The sequence below is a fragment of the Poecilia latipinna genome, unplaced genomic scaffold (genome assembly GCF_001443285.1).
Source record: "Poecilia latipinna isolate Pla-1442-1.1 unplaced genomic scaffold, P_latipinna-1.0 Scaffold304, whole genome shotgun sequence".
NCBI classification, from domain to species: domain Eukaryota; kingdom Metazoa; phylum Chordata; class Actinopteri; order Cyprinodontiformes; family Poeciliidae; genus Poecilia; species Poecilia latipinna.
In genome coordinates this window covers 486,148-504,687 of record NW_015112920.1, presented here as the reverse complement: position 1 = coordinate 504,687, position 18,540 = coordinate 486,148, and the positions used below count along the sequence as shown (strand labels likewise).

At 36.1% G+C, this 18,540-nt stretch overlaps 1 protein-coding gene across 1 annotated transcript; it reads left to right on the top strand.

Annotated features, from left to right (window-relative positions):
* The first annotated feature begins 1,420 nt into the window (after positions 1-1,420).
* Positions 1,421-11,032, top strand: rspo1 (R-spondin 1). The gene is made up of 3 exons (XM_015034567.1): positions 1,421-1,589; positions 2,834-3,058; positions 9,484-11,032. Exons 1-3 carry the CDS (start codon positions 1,436-1,438, stop codon positions 9,642-9,644), a joined length of 540 nt encoding a protein of 179 aa, XP_014890053.1. The 5' UTR covers positions 1,421-1,435; the 3' UTR covers positions 9,645-11,032.
* The last annotated feature ends 7,508 nt before the right edge of the window (positions 11,033-18,540 follow it).

Genomic DNA, 18,540 nt, shown 5'->3' with positions numbered 1-18,540 from the left:
TCAGAGGCACTTAGTGGTAAACTGGGGTTATTATCCAATCATCTGGCTTTTTACATGTCATCTTTAAATGTAACATTAGCAACATTAATCTTAAATTATCATGCTAAAAAGATTGTTTATGTGAAATTTAGCTGTCAAGGCTTGACAATAGTAATTGGAAGCAAAAAGGAAGAGCATTAAGATCTCACTGATGGATCATTTCTGGTTTTGGCATCACAGCAGCTGCAGAAAATGTAGCCTGTTTTAAAAAAAATACATTTTTATCACTGTTTTAGAAAGTTCATAATGGAACTTTATAAAGTACTTCGTAATATCTTATTTTATTAATGTATCTACTCACATTTATTTTAAGAGTAGCATTGATAAGTTAGTAAATGACACAAAAGAGGATTTTTTTTTTTTCTATATTGGGACCTATCCTTCCCAATATGTTAGACACAATGACCACCACAATGACCACCATACTGCCACCACCGTGTTTGGCTGTTGATATGATCTCCCTTGTCTGAAATGCCATCAGTTGTAGCCAGATGTAGTGGGGCACACACCCAAGGAATGTTTTATTAAATCATAAACACTGTATTACTTTTTGAAATCTTTTAACCAACTTCGTGTTTTCAGACAGGTGCGATTTAAATGATTTCTAGATTCAACAAGTCAGACGGTAAGGCCTGAGTGTATGGAGGTGTCAAGTGAAATTGAATTTTAAGAAAATGATTAAACCACAGTTCATTCATCATTTAAAAATGACACAATTACAATTTACCATTAGATCTGACTGTGTTGGGTAAAGTACATGAAATTCACATAACTTAATCACTGTTGTATTTACGTATGTATGCTTGACAAAACATACATACATGCGTATGATGACCCAAATTGGATAAAAACAGAAGAAATCTGTAGATGATAAATACTTTGACACATATTTTCTGGAGTCTGGACAATGCTACTTTTAGCATAACGCTTTGGGATCATAAAGATATTTCCATTTTTAAAGACTAACTGAGAGGCCAGCAGGAGTATTTTTAATATAGCTACACAAGAGAGTGAAGTGTGTTAAGGGTCAGATTTGAGGTACTTGTGGTCACGTACGGTTGGAACGGTTTTCAAATCTGAGATATTGAGAAATCACCTGTTGTGAAATCTGCTATAACAGATTCTGGCAGTGTTTATTTAAACTAGTTTAAAAAAAAGAAGAAGAAATAAATCAGCCCTGTATTGGATGTGTTTTGAAAAGGCAACTCTAGCTACTCTGAAACAATAAAATCCTGTGCATTTTACGAGTACTAATAAAACTCTGAGAAACTAAAAATCAAGGATTTTTCTTGTATTTTGTCTGAAAGTTTGAAATGTTTAGACTGAATATTTCATTATCTGTGTTTGGAACTGAAAACATCCTGAAACTGATTGCTTTGAAATTCTCTTTCTTTGTATGTTTTCAGAGTGTAAAATTGACAATTGTGAAGCATGCTTCAGTCGCAACTTTTGCACAAAATGTAAGGAGGGCTTGTATTCACACAGTGGCCGATGTTATGTCAGCTGCCCTCCAGGCAAGCACACCGCCAATAACACCATGGATTGTGATGGTGAGTGAACATTTACAATTTTTGCATAAAACTTACAAAACAACGTTGCCATTTCATCTTACTTATTTCTCGTTTAGCCATTGTTTGAGGCAATATCCACACTCTAATTTCCTTTTTAGTGCCTGAAGCACTTACAGCCGAAATACTTCAAATGCCAAACTTTTTTGGCATTGTAAAAGTAGTCATGCACTTTGAACCTTTTCACATTCGACACATTACAACTACAAACATCAAAGTATTTTAATTAGATTTTTATGTAATTGTTAAATTGTTTATTTTTTTATTTTATTTTACAAAGAATTCTCTGAAAAGTGTGTAATGCATTTCTATTCAGCCTACCTAAAATAAATCCTCTGTAGAGCCACGTTCACTGCACCTGCAGGCCTTTTAGGTACCTCTCTTCCAGCTTTGTACAACCAGAAACTGTAGTTTTGATTTTTCTTCTTTTCAAGTTTAGTCAGATTAGACGATAAGAGTCTGTGAATTGGAATTTTTAATACATGCCACAGATTCTCAGTTACATTCTGGTTCTGAACAAACCGATGTGTTGTAGTTTTTGCTGTATGTTCCCCAAGAAGGCAAACCTCCGCCTCAACTGTTGTACAGCCTCTAACAGCTCTTTATTCAGGATTTCAGTGGAAACAGTTAAATTGTGATCTTTTTGGTGAAGGTTGTGAACACTTATTGTGATTTTCTGGTTTCCAATTTTCAGTAAATCCCCGAAACCTTTTTCCACATACTCATAGTGGGGTATTTGTGTGGAGAATTTTGAGGAAAGAGTAAATGTCGAACATTGTGAATACTTTCTAGATGTCTTTAAAATACTTTGAAGTCTGTTCTTATAACTTGGCAAAATGTTAAAATGCTCCAGAGACATGAATACTTTAGCAAGGCACTGTATTACTAAGTTTAACTGGCTCTGCTCCTATCCATAATTGTCACATGCAGAGTCTGCTTAAAGACAACACATTTTCAGTTTCTAAGCAACTACCCAAACCTGTTGCTCCCCTGCTATAAATCCATCCACAAATCACAAATTGTTTTCAGATGTGCAGACTCCCTAAGCTCATTATCCTAAGTCAAACCTATTGAGGTGTGAAAAGCACAGAAAATATGAAGCGAATGTGAGATGCTGAAGATTTGAACCCTTCACTCAGCTCCTAAGTTTTTTGAACATATCTAAATATATATATATATATATATATATATATATATATATATATATACACATATTTTTGTCCCAGGTCATCATGCTTCAGAGTGTGAACTAGGAGAGTGGAGCCAATGGAGTTCCTGCATGAAGAAGAACAAGACATGTGGATTTAAGAAGGGCTCACAAACCCGGGTTCGTTCACCCCTTCCCCAGATTCACAGTGTGGACACCTCCCCTGCTTATGTGCCCTCACAGACCTGTGCTCCAGAGACAGAAAGGAGGAAGTGTGTTGTGACCAAGACGCCTTGTCCTAGAGGTAAAAGACACAATTAAAAAAGCTGATTCACAAATGAGTTTTTTTTCCCCTTGAACATATGAGCAAATGAAAGTCAAAAATGTTCCTTAATAAAGTCATTTATTAAGGAACATTGCTCACTTTTTTAAAAGGTTAGCACATTCACAAGTGTATTTTTGACTCGCAGCATGTTGGTCGGGCTTGGTTTGGCAGAAGACAAAGAAGGTTACAGAATCTCCTGAGCTTAGCACGTATAAACAATAAACTCAATCCACCAGTTGAGCAGATGAAGGGTGGACATTACGCACTGCTGAGCTGGACGGGGATCTGAAAAACTAGAGAAAGGGCTGTTTGTTTCTGAAGACCACTGAAGCGAGAGGCTTTCATGGTTGCACACAACCGCTTGCTCTCCAGCAGGTTAACAGTCATTCTCACAGTTTAGTATACTTTAACTGCTGAGGCCATCAAATAACAACTCTGCATATAAAGTTCAAGAAAATGCAGTGTTTGTTTGTATGAGAAACAGCTATCACACCAGGATTTAGGTTCAGACTTGACTAGGCCATTAATGAATTCCCACTGAAAGACTTATGTTCTTCAGATCGTCCCACCTGCTGCCACGTATGTTGGATCTTAAGGTCACATTTTGATGACACATAGTGTCTTATAAGTCTACTGAATATTTCCCTAAAGGTGGTCAAGATGGGTTTGTTTTATTTCTTGAGAAAATGTGAGAAGATCTTTGTGTTCTTTTTGAACAGTAGTGGGTTTTGCCAAGGGTTTCAAATGTGTCCAGTGTTGTTCTTTCTGTTGGACTACCAACATTTAATGTGATTTTAGGAGAAATAGTAGGCCAGTCATTCCTAGGATTCAGTACTACTCATGTGTCTCACTATAGTCTCAGAGCCAGAAAAAAAGCCTTGCAATTCTTATGAATTACTGATGAATGTTCTTGTTTCTCGTTTGTTCTTACATTTCTTTAGATTAGGACATGAAGAGTTGCTTTTTGAGAGTTTAAGTCACTTCATGGTCTCACTGAGGGTGCTATGTAAGTTACATATTGATTGTATCAGTAGTCGGTCCACTGAATTTGAAAGCAGCTTTCGGAAAAATGCTGAGCTCATTTGTGGAACAGTTTTTGCATTCCTCGGGGTTTCTCGTGTCAAAATGATTTTTTTTTTTATCTTTTTTGAAAATTTGAAAAATAAGAAAGTGTGACACTAAAAGCAAAAACAGAAAAAAGTCAAATACTTGTTTGCTGCACTTTAGTAGCTGCTGCGCCTACTTATTTAATTTCATTGGATTAGATCTCTTCAATTGCAATAGGATTAACATTAATTTGAAGTTATTAGCAAATCACCTTCTCTCTAAATGCCCCCACATGTCAGTTTCTTTTACATAATGCACCAATTTTCACAAAGGCTAGAACAGTAAAGTTAGTTACAAGGGCAAGCGGAACTTTAAATAGGGAGTATTTAAAGTCTTTATTGGACGGTGGCACGCTTAGGGGATTTCGGCCACAGCAGCAACGTTGGCTAACAACATTTGCACAGTGCTGGCAGCAGTACAGATGTTTCAACATGTAACAGATGGCCTGCCCCGATACACTGTATGTGAGTAAACATGGGGAGGGCTTGCATATTATGTTACCATTCTCTAAACTTGGAAAGTTCCTCTCGGGTTCTGGATCTAAACAACAGAACATGATCTGACAGTGTCCCGTACAGATCTGCTCGGATGAAGGATTGTAGTTGTTCATCGAAGAGCTGGCTATTCACTGACTTTTGTGATTGTACAGCACTTTGGTCAGTGGTACTGTTTTAAAGTGCTATATAAATAAACTTGCCTTGCCTTGCCTTGCCTTTTGACTACACGGTATCAAACACACGAAGCAAATTCACTCTTGCCACCTCTTCTAGGAAAAACCTTCGGCTTTGAGTTCGAAAGAATACTTAGCGGTGAAAAATTGCAAACTCTTTCTAAGCTTTATGCAAAGCTATTTTAAAATTAAGAAAATAAGAATGATAGAAGAGGTTTCTTATGATGCATATAAAATCCTAGAAGCCTTACGGATTACGTAACAACCAACTGTTAAAGTTTAGAAGCCTTTTTTTTTCCCTTAGCCTCATCTTGCTAAACTTCTACTAAAATGCACGGGAATGATTTTTATCGGCTGGATAATTCATGGGTGATGGCACTGTGACTCCAATGAACAAGTTCATGTGGGTAAAAGAGCGCAGCTGTGGATTCATCTGTGGGAGCTGGCTGGCAGGCGGGCTATATAAAACACAGGGGGCAGATCTTGTATAACATTAGTGATTTAGTGGCCTGCACATCTCACGCTTTGTGTTGATTTGGCTGTGATTTCCGCCCCCCACCCCACTGTTTCCTGAAGCTCAACGAAAAAAAAAAAAAGTCTCACGCGAAAGGATTTGCTGCATGTGTTATTGCATTTGTCAAGCAAAACTGTTTAGCTTGGATGGAGAGTAGGTGCAATCAGAGCTGTCATAAACTGATGGAGTCCCCGTCTCTCGGCTCCATCAGCGATTTGTTAGAGACCTAATTAAGTCCTTACACAGTGAGTGCGTCTGCTAGTGTTTTTGAAATATTTTCGAGGACTCTTCAAACATGCTCCGCTCTTGCATGTTTAATTTCAGCTGTTCATGCTTAGTTTTAAGGGATTGTTAAAATAATGAGCACAAAAGCTCAGTTTATGGATGCAACATTAATGAAATTAAAGACACTAATGATTCACATTCTTTATGGAATCTTGCTAAATGTCAGTCAGTTCACCAAATGAGTGTTTAGCTGTGTTTATTTTTAACAAATCAATTGTAGCCGGAAAATTAGCATGGCTCAGATTCTTCTAGGTTTTAGTTGTAAATATGCCAACAACGATGTTTTTGTGGGTCAGTGGCAGAAATACAGGTTAGATTTTGTGACCAATATTTGAATGCTAATTTTGCCATTAAAGAGTCTAGCTGATTTTGTTTTCTGTGTAAGAGATATAAATAATTAATTTTTTTTACTGTTGTAAATAAATAAAAATTTTATAATATTTTATTATATTTTTTTACATATAAGCATTTGTTTACTTTACAAAATCATACATATTTTAAAAAAAATAAAATATGTATTTTACATATTTTATTTACATATTTTACATATTTTATGTAGATTTTCTCTGATTCAGAGAATCAGATTTTTTCTGGTTCATTGAAAATCTACAAAAATATGGGACAGAAACATCTGTAAATAAAACCCAGCCAAATAGAATGATGACATATCTCCTTTACAAGACAGAGCATATACCAAAAATAATTTTTATACACCTGGAAATAGAAGCATATGCATCATTTCACAAGATTATTTTTTTATTATTAAAGGTTCAAAGTAAATAACTGAAGTCTCCAATTTAGTATTTGAGAACAAAAAAACTATTGATTTGTTATTAAATGCTAAAAAAGTTAATATTTTCTGTCCCTCATTTCAGAAAGTCAATGTCACAATATATGAATTCAGTGATATTTTTCCACTGTGTGCAATGAACCAAAAACACATAGGAGTTTCATTTTGTGAAACAAGTGACAAAAAATAATCAGCATGTATATACATATATTTTCATATTTTTATTAAAATTTTTTAGATGTGCTTGTAGATTTTGTGGTGTTTTTTAGCACTCAGGACTCAGGAACAATCAAATTTGATTCAGTGACTGTTAGACATTAATGTCTGTTTTCCACTTTGTGGCTACTATTGAAGTTGTCACTGGCCTTCGCTAGGCCCTTGACATATGTCTCATTAAGTGATTTTAAGTGATTTGTAAAACAGAAAATTGCTACTTCACTATCCATAGTGCTCTTGTAAACCTTTAAAATGGTCAGCTCATCCCACTTCTGAACTGATGGTGTCTGAAAATTAACTACAGTGTGGGAAGTCTGTTATTTAGGCTGTGATTATGCCCTTAAAATCTGTGACAGGTGTGTACAAGAGCTAAAGCAGAGAGTACGGCGTGCACGGTTTGAGAGTGTGTCAAGTGGGACAGAGGAGTGAGTAGCTGTTGAAATTTAAATTAAACAGACCAAGAGACCACTGCCAGATCGGTCCCATGTGCTACAGGACAGCTGGGCTTTGAGTTCACTGCTAATGTTGATCCGTTGCTATAAAAGTTCTGGCTTGTTGATGTTAAAGAGATGATAGTTTTAATTTTCTGTGACTGTCGGCAAATATACAGCATTCGGAGTTGGCTTTCTTCCTGCAGGAGTGAGATTGTACAGTAGTGGAGCTCAGTTGTGGAGACGGTCGCTGCTGCAAATAAGCTGTTAATCTAAGAAATAGGTTCTTATTTTAATTACAAATAAACAGGTCCCTGGTTAGAAATGATACAATATTTGGAGCCATCTAATATATATATATATATATATATATATATTTTTTTTTTTTTTTTTTTTTTTTTTTTTTTTTCACAAGATTCAATTGCACTAATCTAAAAATGTAGGAGAGACCGCTTCTGAGGGAGGACTTAAACATTTACAGTAATTGAACAATCCGAAAAAGCATATCATGTCTTTTCTAAGATTTAGGCAGATAATTATTGTAGTAAGTATTGCTTTAGCAACTGACACTACAGTAGCTCCCATTCCAAACATTATTCCAGCAATGTTGCTGGTGTTTATTTCCTGAGAATGTGAGTAATTCATCCAGACCATTAAAACATAGAAGCAAACGTAGTTGTTGTGGTAATGAGTTGGATCATAATCTTTAGTATTTCCTCCGCATATTCATTTAGAGCCGTTTCATTTCTGGCTTACAAAAACTATTTTCCTCTGGCAAGTCCTTTCAAACTGTTCTTGACAGTTCATATGACACAATAAGTCACAATAAGTTCTTATGTCATGCAGCTGGTGTCCCAAAATTCCCCCAAAACTTATACTTTTTTGACCTCCACAGGTGTTATGCTCTAGGAAACCCAAAATAAACTAAAACTGCCACTGCTAATATGTACTATATTAACTGATTGAGGAAAATGTTCCTAAATATATAGGTACAGATTTCAAGTATCAGTCTATGGATGTTGTAATAGAGTGACCTACTGTATATTGGCCTTGCACATCTATTACATACTTTTGCAACTTTTTTGTGGTGCTGCATTCTGTCATATGGATATTTTTCTTAATTGTTAATGAAAATTCATCTCCAAATTGACCAAACCTGGGACAAACAATTACAGAATGTTTCCGTCTTTAAAGTGCAACACATTATATTACCCAACTGAAGAACAAAAAGGTCTGTCAGACTGAGAAATAAAAAAAACAAAAAAAAACAATCTGCAATAACCTGGTGGCATAAATGTGAATGTTAACTCTGTTGAATCACTTTTTGATTCAAGTCCAGCAGTCAGCCTTCGGTAGTAAACACTGATGTAAACACCAATGCATCTGACTAAACTTTCAGCTCTCCTTGAAGGCTTTCTTGCACCATTTAACTAAAGCTATAGATGGACAGAAGATGATAAAGAATTTAAATTATCTAATTATACAAAAAGGTAAATCAAGAGGCACAGACAGATATCGGTTAGGGAGTCTCCAACCCTAACAGAGCGGCAATTTCTGAGTAGTCCTGTGTTCTTCGTGTGATATTGGTCTCACGTTTTATCTAAATGTCTAAACTGAAGAGGGCTGAAAGACATAAGCGCTTTTTAAAGGTTTTTGTCATGTCTAAAATCTTTCAAGGTCTTGTGGAAGAATCTATCATGGGCTTATGAAACCAAACTACTTGAAGACTACTCCCCTGCATAACAGCAAAAAAGCCCTATTTGCCATAGTGGATTATGCTATGGGTGAATCTTTTTCTCTTAAAAGTGAGGGAACTCAGAATAGTTCTAAATACTAGTCAGTTTTGAACTCTCAGGTGTGCGCTTAGGAACGAAGAAGCTGTGGACAAGATATATTCTCAAAACGTAACTTTACTAATGGATCCTGCAACCTTTGATGAGACATATTAACCAATTGTTGCAAAGTCAAGATGTAGGATGTTGACCAAATAAAAATTCTTCAAAGCTGAAACTGAATCAAAAGGTGCCTCAACAAAGCATTGGTTAAAGGGTTTGTACACTTCTGCATCCATTTTGTTGTCTTTTTTTCTTTTTTTTTTCATTTAAATTGTGCAGGATGTCATATTAAGGTTTAAAATAGATTTGAAATTATGTTGGTCTTATCTTTTTTTTTTTTTACAAAATCCTGACATTTTAATAGGCTTATCTAGACGTTCAAGATCAAGCGGCCATATTGATGCATCCGTTATTAGTTATTAGATTCATTCAGCAATTCATGTTGTTCTTTTGACAGCAGTTTCTCCACAAAACACAAGGTGATGATAATTGCCTTTTAAGATTCCTGTTGGAAAGCAGAGTGATCAATCATTTTGTCTGTATATTGTCATTTCAGACAAAAAGAATAAGAGCAACAGACAGGATGACACAAACAGGAGAGAAAATGCACGAGGGAGAGGACGAGAAGGCAAAGGAGGAGGTGGAGGGGGGAAGCGGAGAAAAGGCCAGAGCAGGACCACCACGGCTTCCACCGTCACAACCAGCGCCGTCACCTAAACTCTGAAGCCTGCTGGGTGAGGACAGGAGAAAAACTGAGACGGTGCCTTGCCCAGCAGCACCAGAAAACACACAGACATGAGTGCAGAGGGAAAAAGTTACTGCTGCTATGCTGCATTGTAGAAGATGCAATGAGAACTGGAGGACTGCTTCAACAAAAAGGTTTTCTGAAGCTTTTGGAAAAAAAAAAAAAAAAATCCTGCGGATCTTGTGTTATTCGGACAGCCTTGCTGGTTTCCATTTGAAATCACAGTTGGATAGCGAAGCCACATTGCAAATTGTGGTTTGGTTTGGTCTGTGTCATAAACTGATTGTACTAAAACTCTTGGACAGGTCTTTCTTTTCAAAGTGCAGCATTAAGCAGGAAGGTTGATTCTTCATGAAGATTTTCTAAAGTCTGTTTAGGCAGACAAAATGTATAATTTCCAGCCTGATTGTAATCACAATCTGTATTTCGTTTGTTTTTGTATTTTTGGAGAGGTGTCTGATGGAGTTCCTCAAACGTCACAGCGCATGATGTGGAGACAATGAACAGCACCGTTATTTTCTGTAGGGAGTTGAAACAAAACAAAGTCACTGGAAACGAATCATGGCTGCTGAGGATCAAAAGTCATTGGTGAGCACATTTGAAGGCATCTGGTACAAAAACAAGAATAACCAATCATATCCTTCATATCCATAACCTTCTGTGGCTTCTAAGCAAAAATACAATATCATTGCTTTCTGACTGTTTTAAGTGAAATATTTTATCTGAATAAAAGAATATCTGCACAAGAATTAATATTTGCATGATACTAAGTAGCATTTGTGTACAAGTGCATTTGTGTGCATTTAAATCTACCTGAAGTATTCGTGTTTGCGTAGTTTATATGCATATCTGCACGGATTTAAGTGTTCGACGGATCTTTGCTGTGTGAACATGAGTAGTCAACGTTTGGACATACAGTTTGTCTTATTACTCGTCTCATAGACTGAAGGAACTAAGTCTGGAAAATAAATGGAAGGACATATAGACGCACATTAATATATAAGAACCACACTTGCCATTACACTAGCCGTCAAATAAGCCCTGTCAATAACCAGAATGTAACATGATCTGATGATTTTGCACAACTGTAATGTTTTCCTACTGCTCATATTTCAGAACAATCACAGCATTTTACGTTTTCGAAAACTGACTACATCGCATACACGGAATGCTTTTGGTCTTTCAGTAAATATCTGAAGATGCTACATGGTACTTTATTCATTCTTTGATACTATGGATTGAGATATGTAATATGTCAAGATGTGTTTACCAGTATTAGTATCATTATGTATAGCTTTTTTTCTGTGAAAGCCTGAATAAAATACAGATGACGCTGGTGATGCATCAGTCGTACACTAGATGTGCTTGTAATTTGTGCATTTCCCTTGTAATTATTCTTTTTAGAAATAGCAAGTTCCTTGAGTACAAGCCATAGCTGATAGAGGAGTTTTGCTTAATACGTTCATTGTTTTTAAAACATTTGAACATTCAGAGGAAGGCAATGAACTGTCAATCAATTCAATATGAACAGATTGCAAAGATGCTTTGAGTCCGTCAGTCAGCCGTCTCTCATGGGAGATCAAAAGAGAAACGTGGCTGATTTTGAGACCCTTGAGGAGGTTAAAAGATTGGAGGACAAGATCAGTTTCACATCAGTTGAGCTGCCAAAATTACGGAAATCAGGACCAATTAATCTGTGCACCTCTGAGTGGATTTCCATTTTGATTTTGCTTTTACATTTTAATGACGGATCATTTGACAAAACTACGGCTGGTTTAACTCTTTGTCTTGCTGTTTTTTGTTTCTGCCCTGCAAAGTTTTATTCTTTTTTAAATTACCTTAAGACACAAGACTTCGTTTTTAAGTTCCCTGATAACTAATGCACAAGATTGTCAAAACCTAATTTAAAAGTGGATTAGTTCCACAGCATCAATCAATACATTTCTTTTAATTTCACAGACTGAAAACAAATGACAAATGCATAAAGATTTTATAATTCAGATATTTTTAAGCTGAAGTGTTAATCAGAATTTTATCAAATCAGCAAAGAATGCAACTAAAATCCTCCTCGACCTTCTGTCTCATCAGCATAATACAAACAAAAAAAAGCCTTGTCTTGGTAAAGTTTGGGTACAAACATTCATCTTGGGAGGTGGAAGAGCTCAGATGGTGTGATAGGATGCTCGGGATCACCGGCCAAATGCTGGCGCCTGGGCAGGGGGTCGTAAAAGCAGAGACAGAAATAAAAACTAATGGTGTGTCATGGCCAGATGGGAGGGGGTGTACCACGTATTGGGCCCGCAACAAAACAGCCGTTTCTCATTACCCAAAGGGAAGGCAGGGAAAATGGCAAAGCATACACCGTAAATTACACATTCATCGCTCTTCCTGACCATAAATTTTTGCCTTGGCTGCACTGGACGGAGCTCTCTCTCACCTCCCACTCGCACTCTCTGTAGTTTCTGGTCTCTTGTTCACTACTCCACAGTTTTCCAAGCAAAACGTTTTGGTAAATCCTTGGAATATCTGGATGCCATTGATTTACCAAGGCCGCAGATGCAGAAGGATTTTGTCAAATTCTCTCCAAGTCCTGGTTTGTCCATAGAAAAAGTTTTATGGCCATCTTAGGTCAACAAGTTCTTGTCCTTATTTACCTCTAACAACTGTGTTGAAAGATCTTTTTTTAGGGATCTCCATGTTCTGTCCAAATCTAAAATCTTAGAAAGTGAATATGGAAGTAACTCTACTATATTTTGTCCCATTTCAACCACAAAGTTTAACACACAAGTTAGTGTTTAAACAGCGACATTTGATCTAAACCAGGGATTCAAAACTTGGGGGCAGGCCAAGAGAGGCAATCTGCGTTTTTATAAGTGACACAATCATAATGTTTTCCAGTTATAGAAAAATAATTGTAGACTAAGCCCAGAGTAATGCCTACTTCAAATATTTGTTACTTCAAAGCTGGACTATTGTTTATTATGAAGAATCCTAAAATGCTTCTTAAAAACCTTGAACTTATCCTAAATACTGCTGCAAGAGTTTTTATACAAAAAGATTTTGCTAATTTTAGATTCATTTCATTGGCTCCCTGACAAATCCACAGTATAATTTTAAAGTTTCCTTCCTGCATGTTAATAATCAAGCTTTACCATACATCATTAGTCTGATCAATCAATATGTTCCCAACGGAGTACTTCTCACTTACCTGTGGTTCCTAAAAAAAAGAATAGAGGTAAAATGCTTTCATCTATCTGCTTTGTGTCCTTTAAACAGCTCATAGTTTTAGTCCTTGAGGAAGACAAACTGTCTACTTTAAAATCGCAGCTTTACACCTTCCTTTGTGATAAAGCTTATAGATAAAGTGGCTTAAGTTATCATAAGCTATCTTTAAAGTTATGATGCTAAAAGTTCAGGCTGTGAAAGGGAACATGCTGACCACCTTTCCATACTCTGACACTTTGTCCTACTCTCAGATTATATAGTTTTTGAAGCCTTTGCTGACAATAACTTTGTGTTCTGTTTCTTCTTTCCATAAAAATAAAAATTCTAATTACATTTTCGTACACACAGAAATTGATCAGACATTTGGTCTGTTTATCAGTGACACAATTCTGGAGGGGGGCATTGACTGAGCTACCCCCCTCCATACGCCTTGCTCAGTCTTATTGTGTTTATGCCTCTCTCTCCTCTAGACAAAGCAGCTGACATGATGCCACCTGTCAACTATTCTAAGGGTTTCTTTCAGTAACTGACCAATCAGCAGTCGCAATTTGTCCCGAAGCACATGCCCCTTATCTAGAGATACTGAACCTCCATCAACATTGCTGGGGGTTTGTCATTGCTAACGCGGTGCAGTCATAGAGATTTCGAGGAAAATGTCAGAAAATCATGGTCCAACATTGTCAGTAGGGAACATGCAGTCCTGACAGCAGTTACCCAGAGTGTGTAGAGGGTGGAACACAATTTATTACATTTCCAAAACCCAAATGGAGTCTGGAATAATACAAGAAATGGATCACGGCATGTGTGATAGCTCAACTGGGGGTGAGGTTAACTGGTTGAAACCTGTGCGCACCGCAGATATTTCCAAACTGTAGGTGGCTGTGTCAATGAGTGTTGAAAAATGCTGCCTGTGTAACCAAAAAATTGACGTTAGAGTGTTCTTTATGAATTTCGTTACATTTTTGTTATTTAAAGCCACGGCCATAGTTTCTTTTAAGAAGCACATTTCAGGTCCATTAGTCTTTTTCACAATGTCACATCAGGCCTTTTTTTCCTATTTTATGTGTGCCAGCATATTAGCTCCACCTTATACCAAATTAAGTTTTAGCCGCATAAACAAGATGGGTTTTTTTTGAGTAACAGCTGAATAAGTAACAATGTCTTTAATTAGCCAAATCCCTGGAGGAATTGCCTTTAAGACTGTTAATATTAGACAAAGGATGTAGTTCTAAGTTTTTGAAAAGAGTTGTAACGTGATGGATCTCTATATATTTCCACAAACCTCTTCTTCCCAAACACAAGGTAAACTCCTTATTTTATAATTAACCAAAAAGTTCATTAAATTGAAATAAAAGCTGTGACATTACAGCTGTTTGATGAGTCACAAATATGTGACTTTTTATCAGTCACATATTTCTGGGCTTCTAAATTAATCTGGAAATGGAGTCAAGACCCTTTTGCGACTTAAATCTAACATTTTTAGAAAGCCACAAAGCTTGATTTACACTGCCCCCTTTTGGATATATCAGCATCACAAGAGAAACGTCTCCGACAGATGAAGAATATCCAAATGTTTGTGTATATTGGATAGAAAACATGACTTTATGGCGTAAACATAGTAATCTCTGCTATGGTGAAGCATAAATGTTACTGATGAAATAGTTGGCTACTTTGAGTGAAACAAATATCTGACTCTAATGCATCCAAATAGATCTAGCTTTGGATGATTGTAAAACTTTTGTCAAAAAAAACAAAAAAACATGGGTGATAAAAGATATTCAGTACAATGTTGGGTCACTTTTTTGAACTCTAGGAGAAAGAAAGACCAAAAACATGTTTTAGTTGAATGATAACCGAGAACAGAAAAAAAAAAGAAAAAAAAGATGCAATTATTATGAGTCAGGGATTTGCTGAAGGTCCAGTTGCAGTGAGGACTGAAGACAACACCAGCTGGTGTAAAGACCCACTAAGAGCTGAAAAGAACAGTGAATAAAGGGAGGAGTGATTGCAGTATAGGAATCAGGTGGGTTATTAAATGAAGCAGTCCGGTATATTGAAAAGACATGGAAAGATATACAGCATAAAATACAGGGGGAAAAAGTTTCTAAACAGACTTTAAACTAAAATAGGAACTATGAGGGAAAAAACATAGTATTACCACACATCTAAACAGAAACAGATTTAAATACAGAACAGATGTACTAGGAATAATTAAATATAGAACACCATCTGAGACCAAACCAGAGCCACAAAATTAATCCTAATAAAATATTAAAGTAACAAGAATCACAGCAAAACAGGAAAAATAATATTTTCTTAGAAAATATTATGCTTGATGGGTAAAAGGAGTAAATATTTCATGCAGAGAAATTATTTTTGAAACTTCATCCAACCAACAGTCTCATTTTTCATAATTAGGTTGTGTAAGGTTGTTGCTAATTTCAAGCAGTCAAAGGAAAAGTAGTTGGGATTCTTCCTAGACAGCTAGCCACTCTTTCGGGCATGCATATAATAAATGAGACACACAACCAGTCACATGATATACACTCTCAAGGGCAAGTAGAGGGAGTTACTGACCTGACATCCATTTTTTGGGACCCTGGTAAAGAACCCCCCCTGCCCCCACCCAAAAAAAAAAAAACCCAAGGACAGAATTGAATTGACTGGAGCTGAAACAAGCCACGAACCTTTTAATTTTTCAACATTAGTTTTGATCAGTTTTGAAAATTATTGCAATAAAAGAAATGTCCACCAGAGGGCTCTATTGGGACACAAGTGATCTAATCACCTTGCAACGTCCCAAATCAGGTATTCCAAAATCTTAACAAAACCTTGTATTTCTAAAACAAATTACAGATGTTTTATTTATTTAATTTTTTTATTATTATTATTTACATTTGAAGGAACACTGGGCAAAAAGATTAGATTTAACATGAAATGTCAGTCTGTATTTAAGTAGAATCATGGTGAAAAAAAAATCTATAAACAAATTATTATTTTTCTTCCTATAATATTTTAAGTGATCAAAATGTAAATGCTTAAGAAGGATGTTTTTTTTTTTCTTCCCCTCAGTGTAACGAGACAATTGCTTTCCTCTGGTGGCTTGGCTGTTATCATTGATGTGTGACTTTCATTTTCTACTTTCTAACTTTCGTGACACATTCCTTATCAGTTTGTCACAAGATTTGTTTTAACAATAATGTCATCAAGCACTTGCAGTTTTACTGACCGAACATTTTAAGGACATGAAATCTTAACTTACACAAACCTGAAAAATTCTCTCACAGCTTTAAGAAACAGCTCATTTAAAATCTTTATGTGTTGCCTTAGCCTTTACTTTTTCCAAAATATTATTTGTAATTATGTATAGCTAAAAATACATTTAACATCTCATATCTATCTGCAGTTCTGTTAGCACATACAGAAAAAAGGTTTTCTTTTTGTCATATGAACCAGATGACCACTTCACAATAATTTTGAGGCTCTCTCTCTGTCTTTTAGCTAAACCCATCAGACACTGAAATACAGCTGATCTTCAGCAACCATTCTTCAAACTTTTTGCATACCAGACATTTTATCTCCAAAGCAACTGCTCTAACCAAGCAGCCCAACTGCCAGGAGTGAGCAATTCCATGGGAATATAAATGGAAAGCCATCTTGAAATAAAAAATAAAAAAAAGATGGCATCATCAAATTTCGATTTTATTTTTTACCCTCAGTTCACCTCTTTGTTGTAAACCCTGCAAATGCTGAGATATTTATCTGATTGTGGACAAATGTTATTTCTACTGAAGCAGAAGCTTTTCTGTCAACAGTTTTGGCTGATTTGATTCATCTTTCACCATTTTGTCATCTGGCTTTAAACCATGAAACAGTTAGTTTTAGTTTTCCTTTGATTCCACATCAATATAGCGTTTTGGTTCCAAAACCGCATAGAGGTCCACAAACGTGCAAAATGTGCATGGAGAGAGTTAATGGCACCAATACAAACAGACTGTGTGTGCTGACACATTTTGCAGCTAATGTGTGATTTGGAGTGTGGGAGTAAAATGCAAGTGAACAGAAGTGGAGTGTAAATGTGACATTTACTGCATAACCAGTTACCATGAGGTAACAGATTCCAATACCTTTATTTTTCTATTTGCATTTAAACATAACATGATTAGCTATGAAAAGAGTCACAGATATAAGGCTCTTCAAAGGTTTGTTTCAAAGGAGGTCATTTTATTGTCTTCATTAGTAGTTCTACAGGCTTTCTCTTCCTTAGTCTTTCAGGAGTTTTATTTTGGCTTTTCGGCTGTGCTACCATTCCCTGTACCGGACAGTGACAGCATATTGTGTAAAATGTGCTTTTAAAAAAGGAAGAAAGTAGAAAAGTGAGGGATACATTTTAAAAAAGTGTCTAGATTATAATATTTTTTCTTTTTTTTCTTTAGAAAATTAAGGAGAAGTTGTGAAGGGACTTAACTCACATAATCACATTCATCTGAAAACATTCCGGGGTCGGACTAAAGATGAGAGGAACAGAACCTAACAACTGAGGGATAAGAAAAGCTGAAGAAATACTTCTCAGAGTCACACTTCCATCTTCCAAGTAAAGTTTAAAATTAAATCAAGAATTGTGTACTACTTTTGCACATAATTTTCACATTTCTATACAATTTATGACAGTAAAAACATGCAGAGACCCGACAGCCACAATGACAGAAACTTGGGTCTGATCTGAGCAGCACACACATCCAGCCCTGAGCTCTGGAAAAACAAGGATTTGTTTTCTTGCTGAGAGCACGCATTACAACAGTTTGAAGACCTTGCCACAAGCGCAACTCCTTGACCTGTGCTGGGAGTGAATGAAAAGGACAAAAGCCAGGCCTAAACCACAGAGGCCAACTTCAAACCCTGCCAAAGTCACCAGAACCACGTCAGCCTTGCATATAGATGGAGTTTTTGAAATTGCTGATGAACTCATAAGAGTGTCAATTCCTCTGATGGCATGTTCTAATACACATTCTATATATATATATATATATATATATATATATATATATCATTATCTAAGCTGCCCATGATTTAAACATTGTGTTCTCCCCATCATGCAATGCCTCAGGCTGCAAACATGCAGTTAGCAAGACAATGAAAATGCTAAATTGCCATGAAGAGTATAATATCGCTGACATTTTGGGTAAGCCAATGTCTACTGAGGTTTTAAGCAACAGACGTGGCTGTGGTGGACCGGAGCACTTTGTTAAGTGGACACCGAACACAAAGTTGAAAAATACACAGGCCAGCAAAGAAAAGAAAGAGGAAGTAAGGATGCACAAACCTGACTTTGTGTTTTATTGTTTGACACGTGGCAGTCTCTTTTCAAAAAGCCTTCATTTTTTAATGTAAAATTACTAAAATAATAGCTATATGTCAAACTTGTGTTTTAGTGAGTAAATTCTAAATTGCTTTGACCCTCCCTGTCAACCACATTATTTGATCAAATTAGTGGCTAAAGGAGAGATTGATGCAGTCTAGTCTGACCTAATAAAGTTAAATTTCAGTCGAGTGAAACCATCAATCTGTTTACAAAAAAAAAAAAAAAAAAAAAAAAAACCTTAAAAACTAAAAGAAGGGAAACCCCGAAATAAAAATTTTACT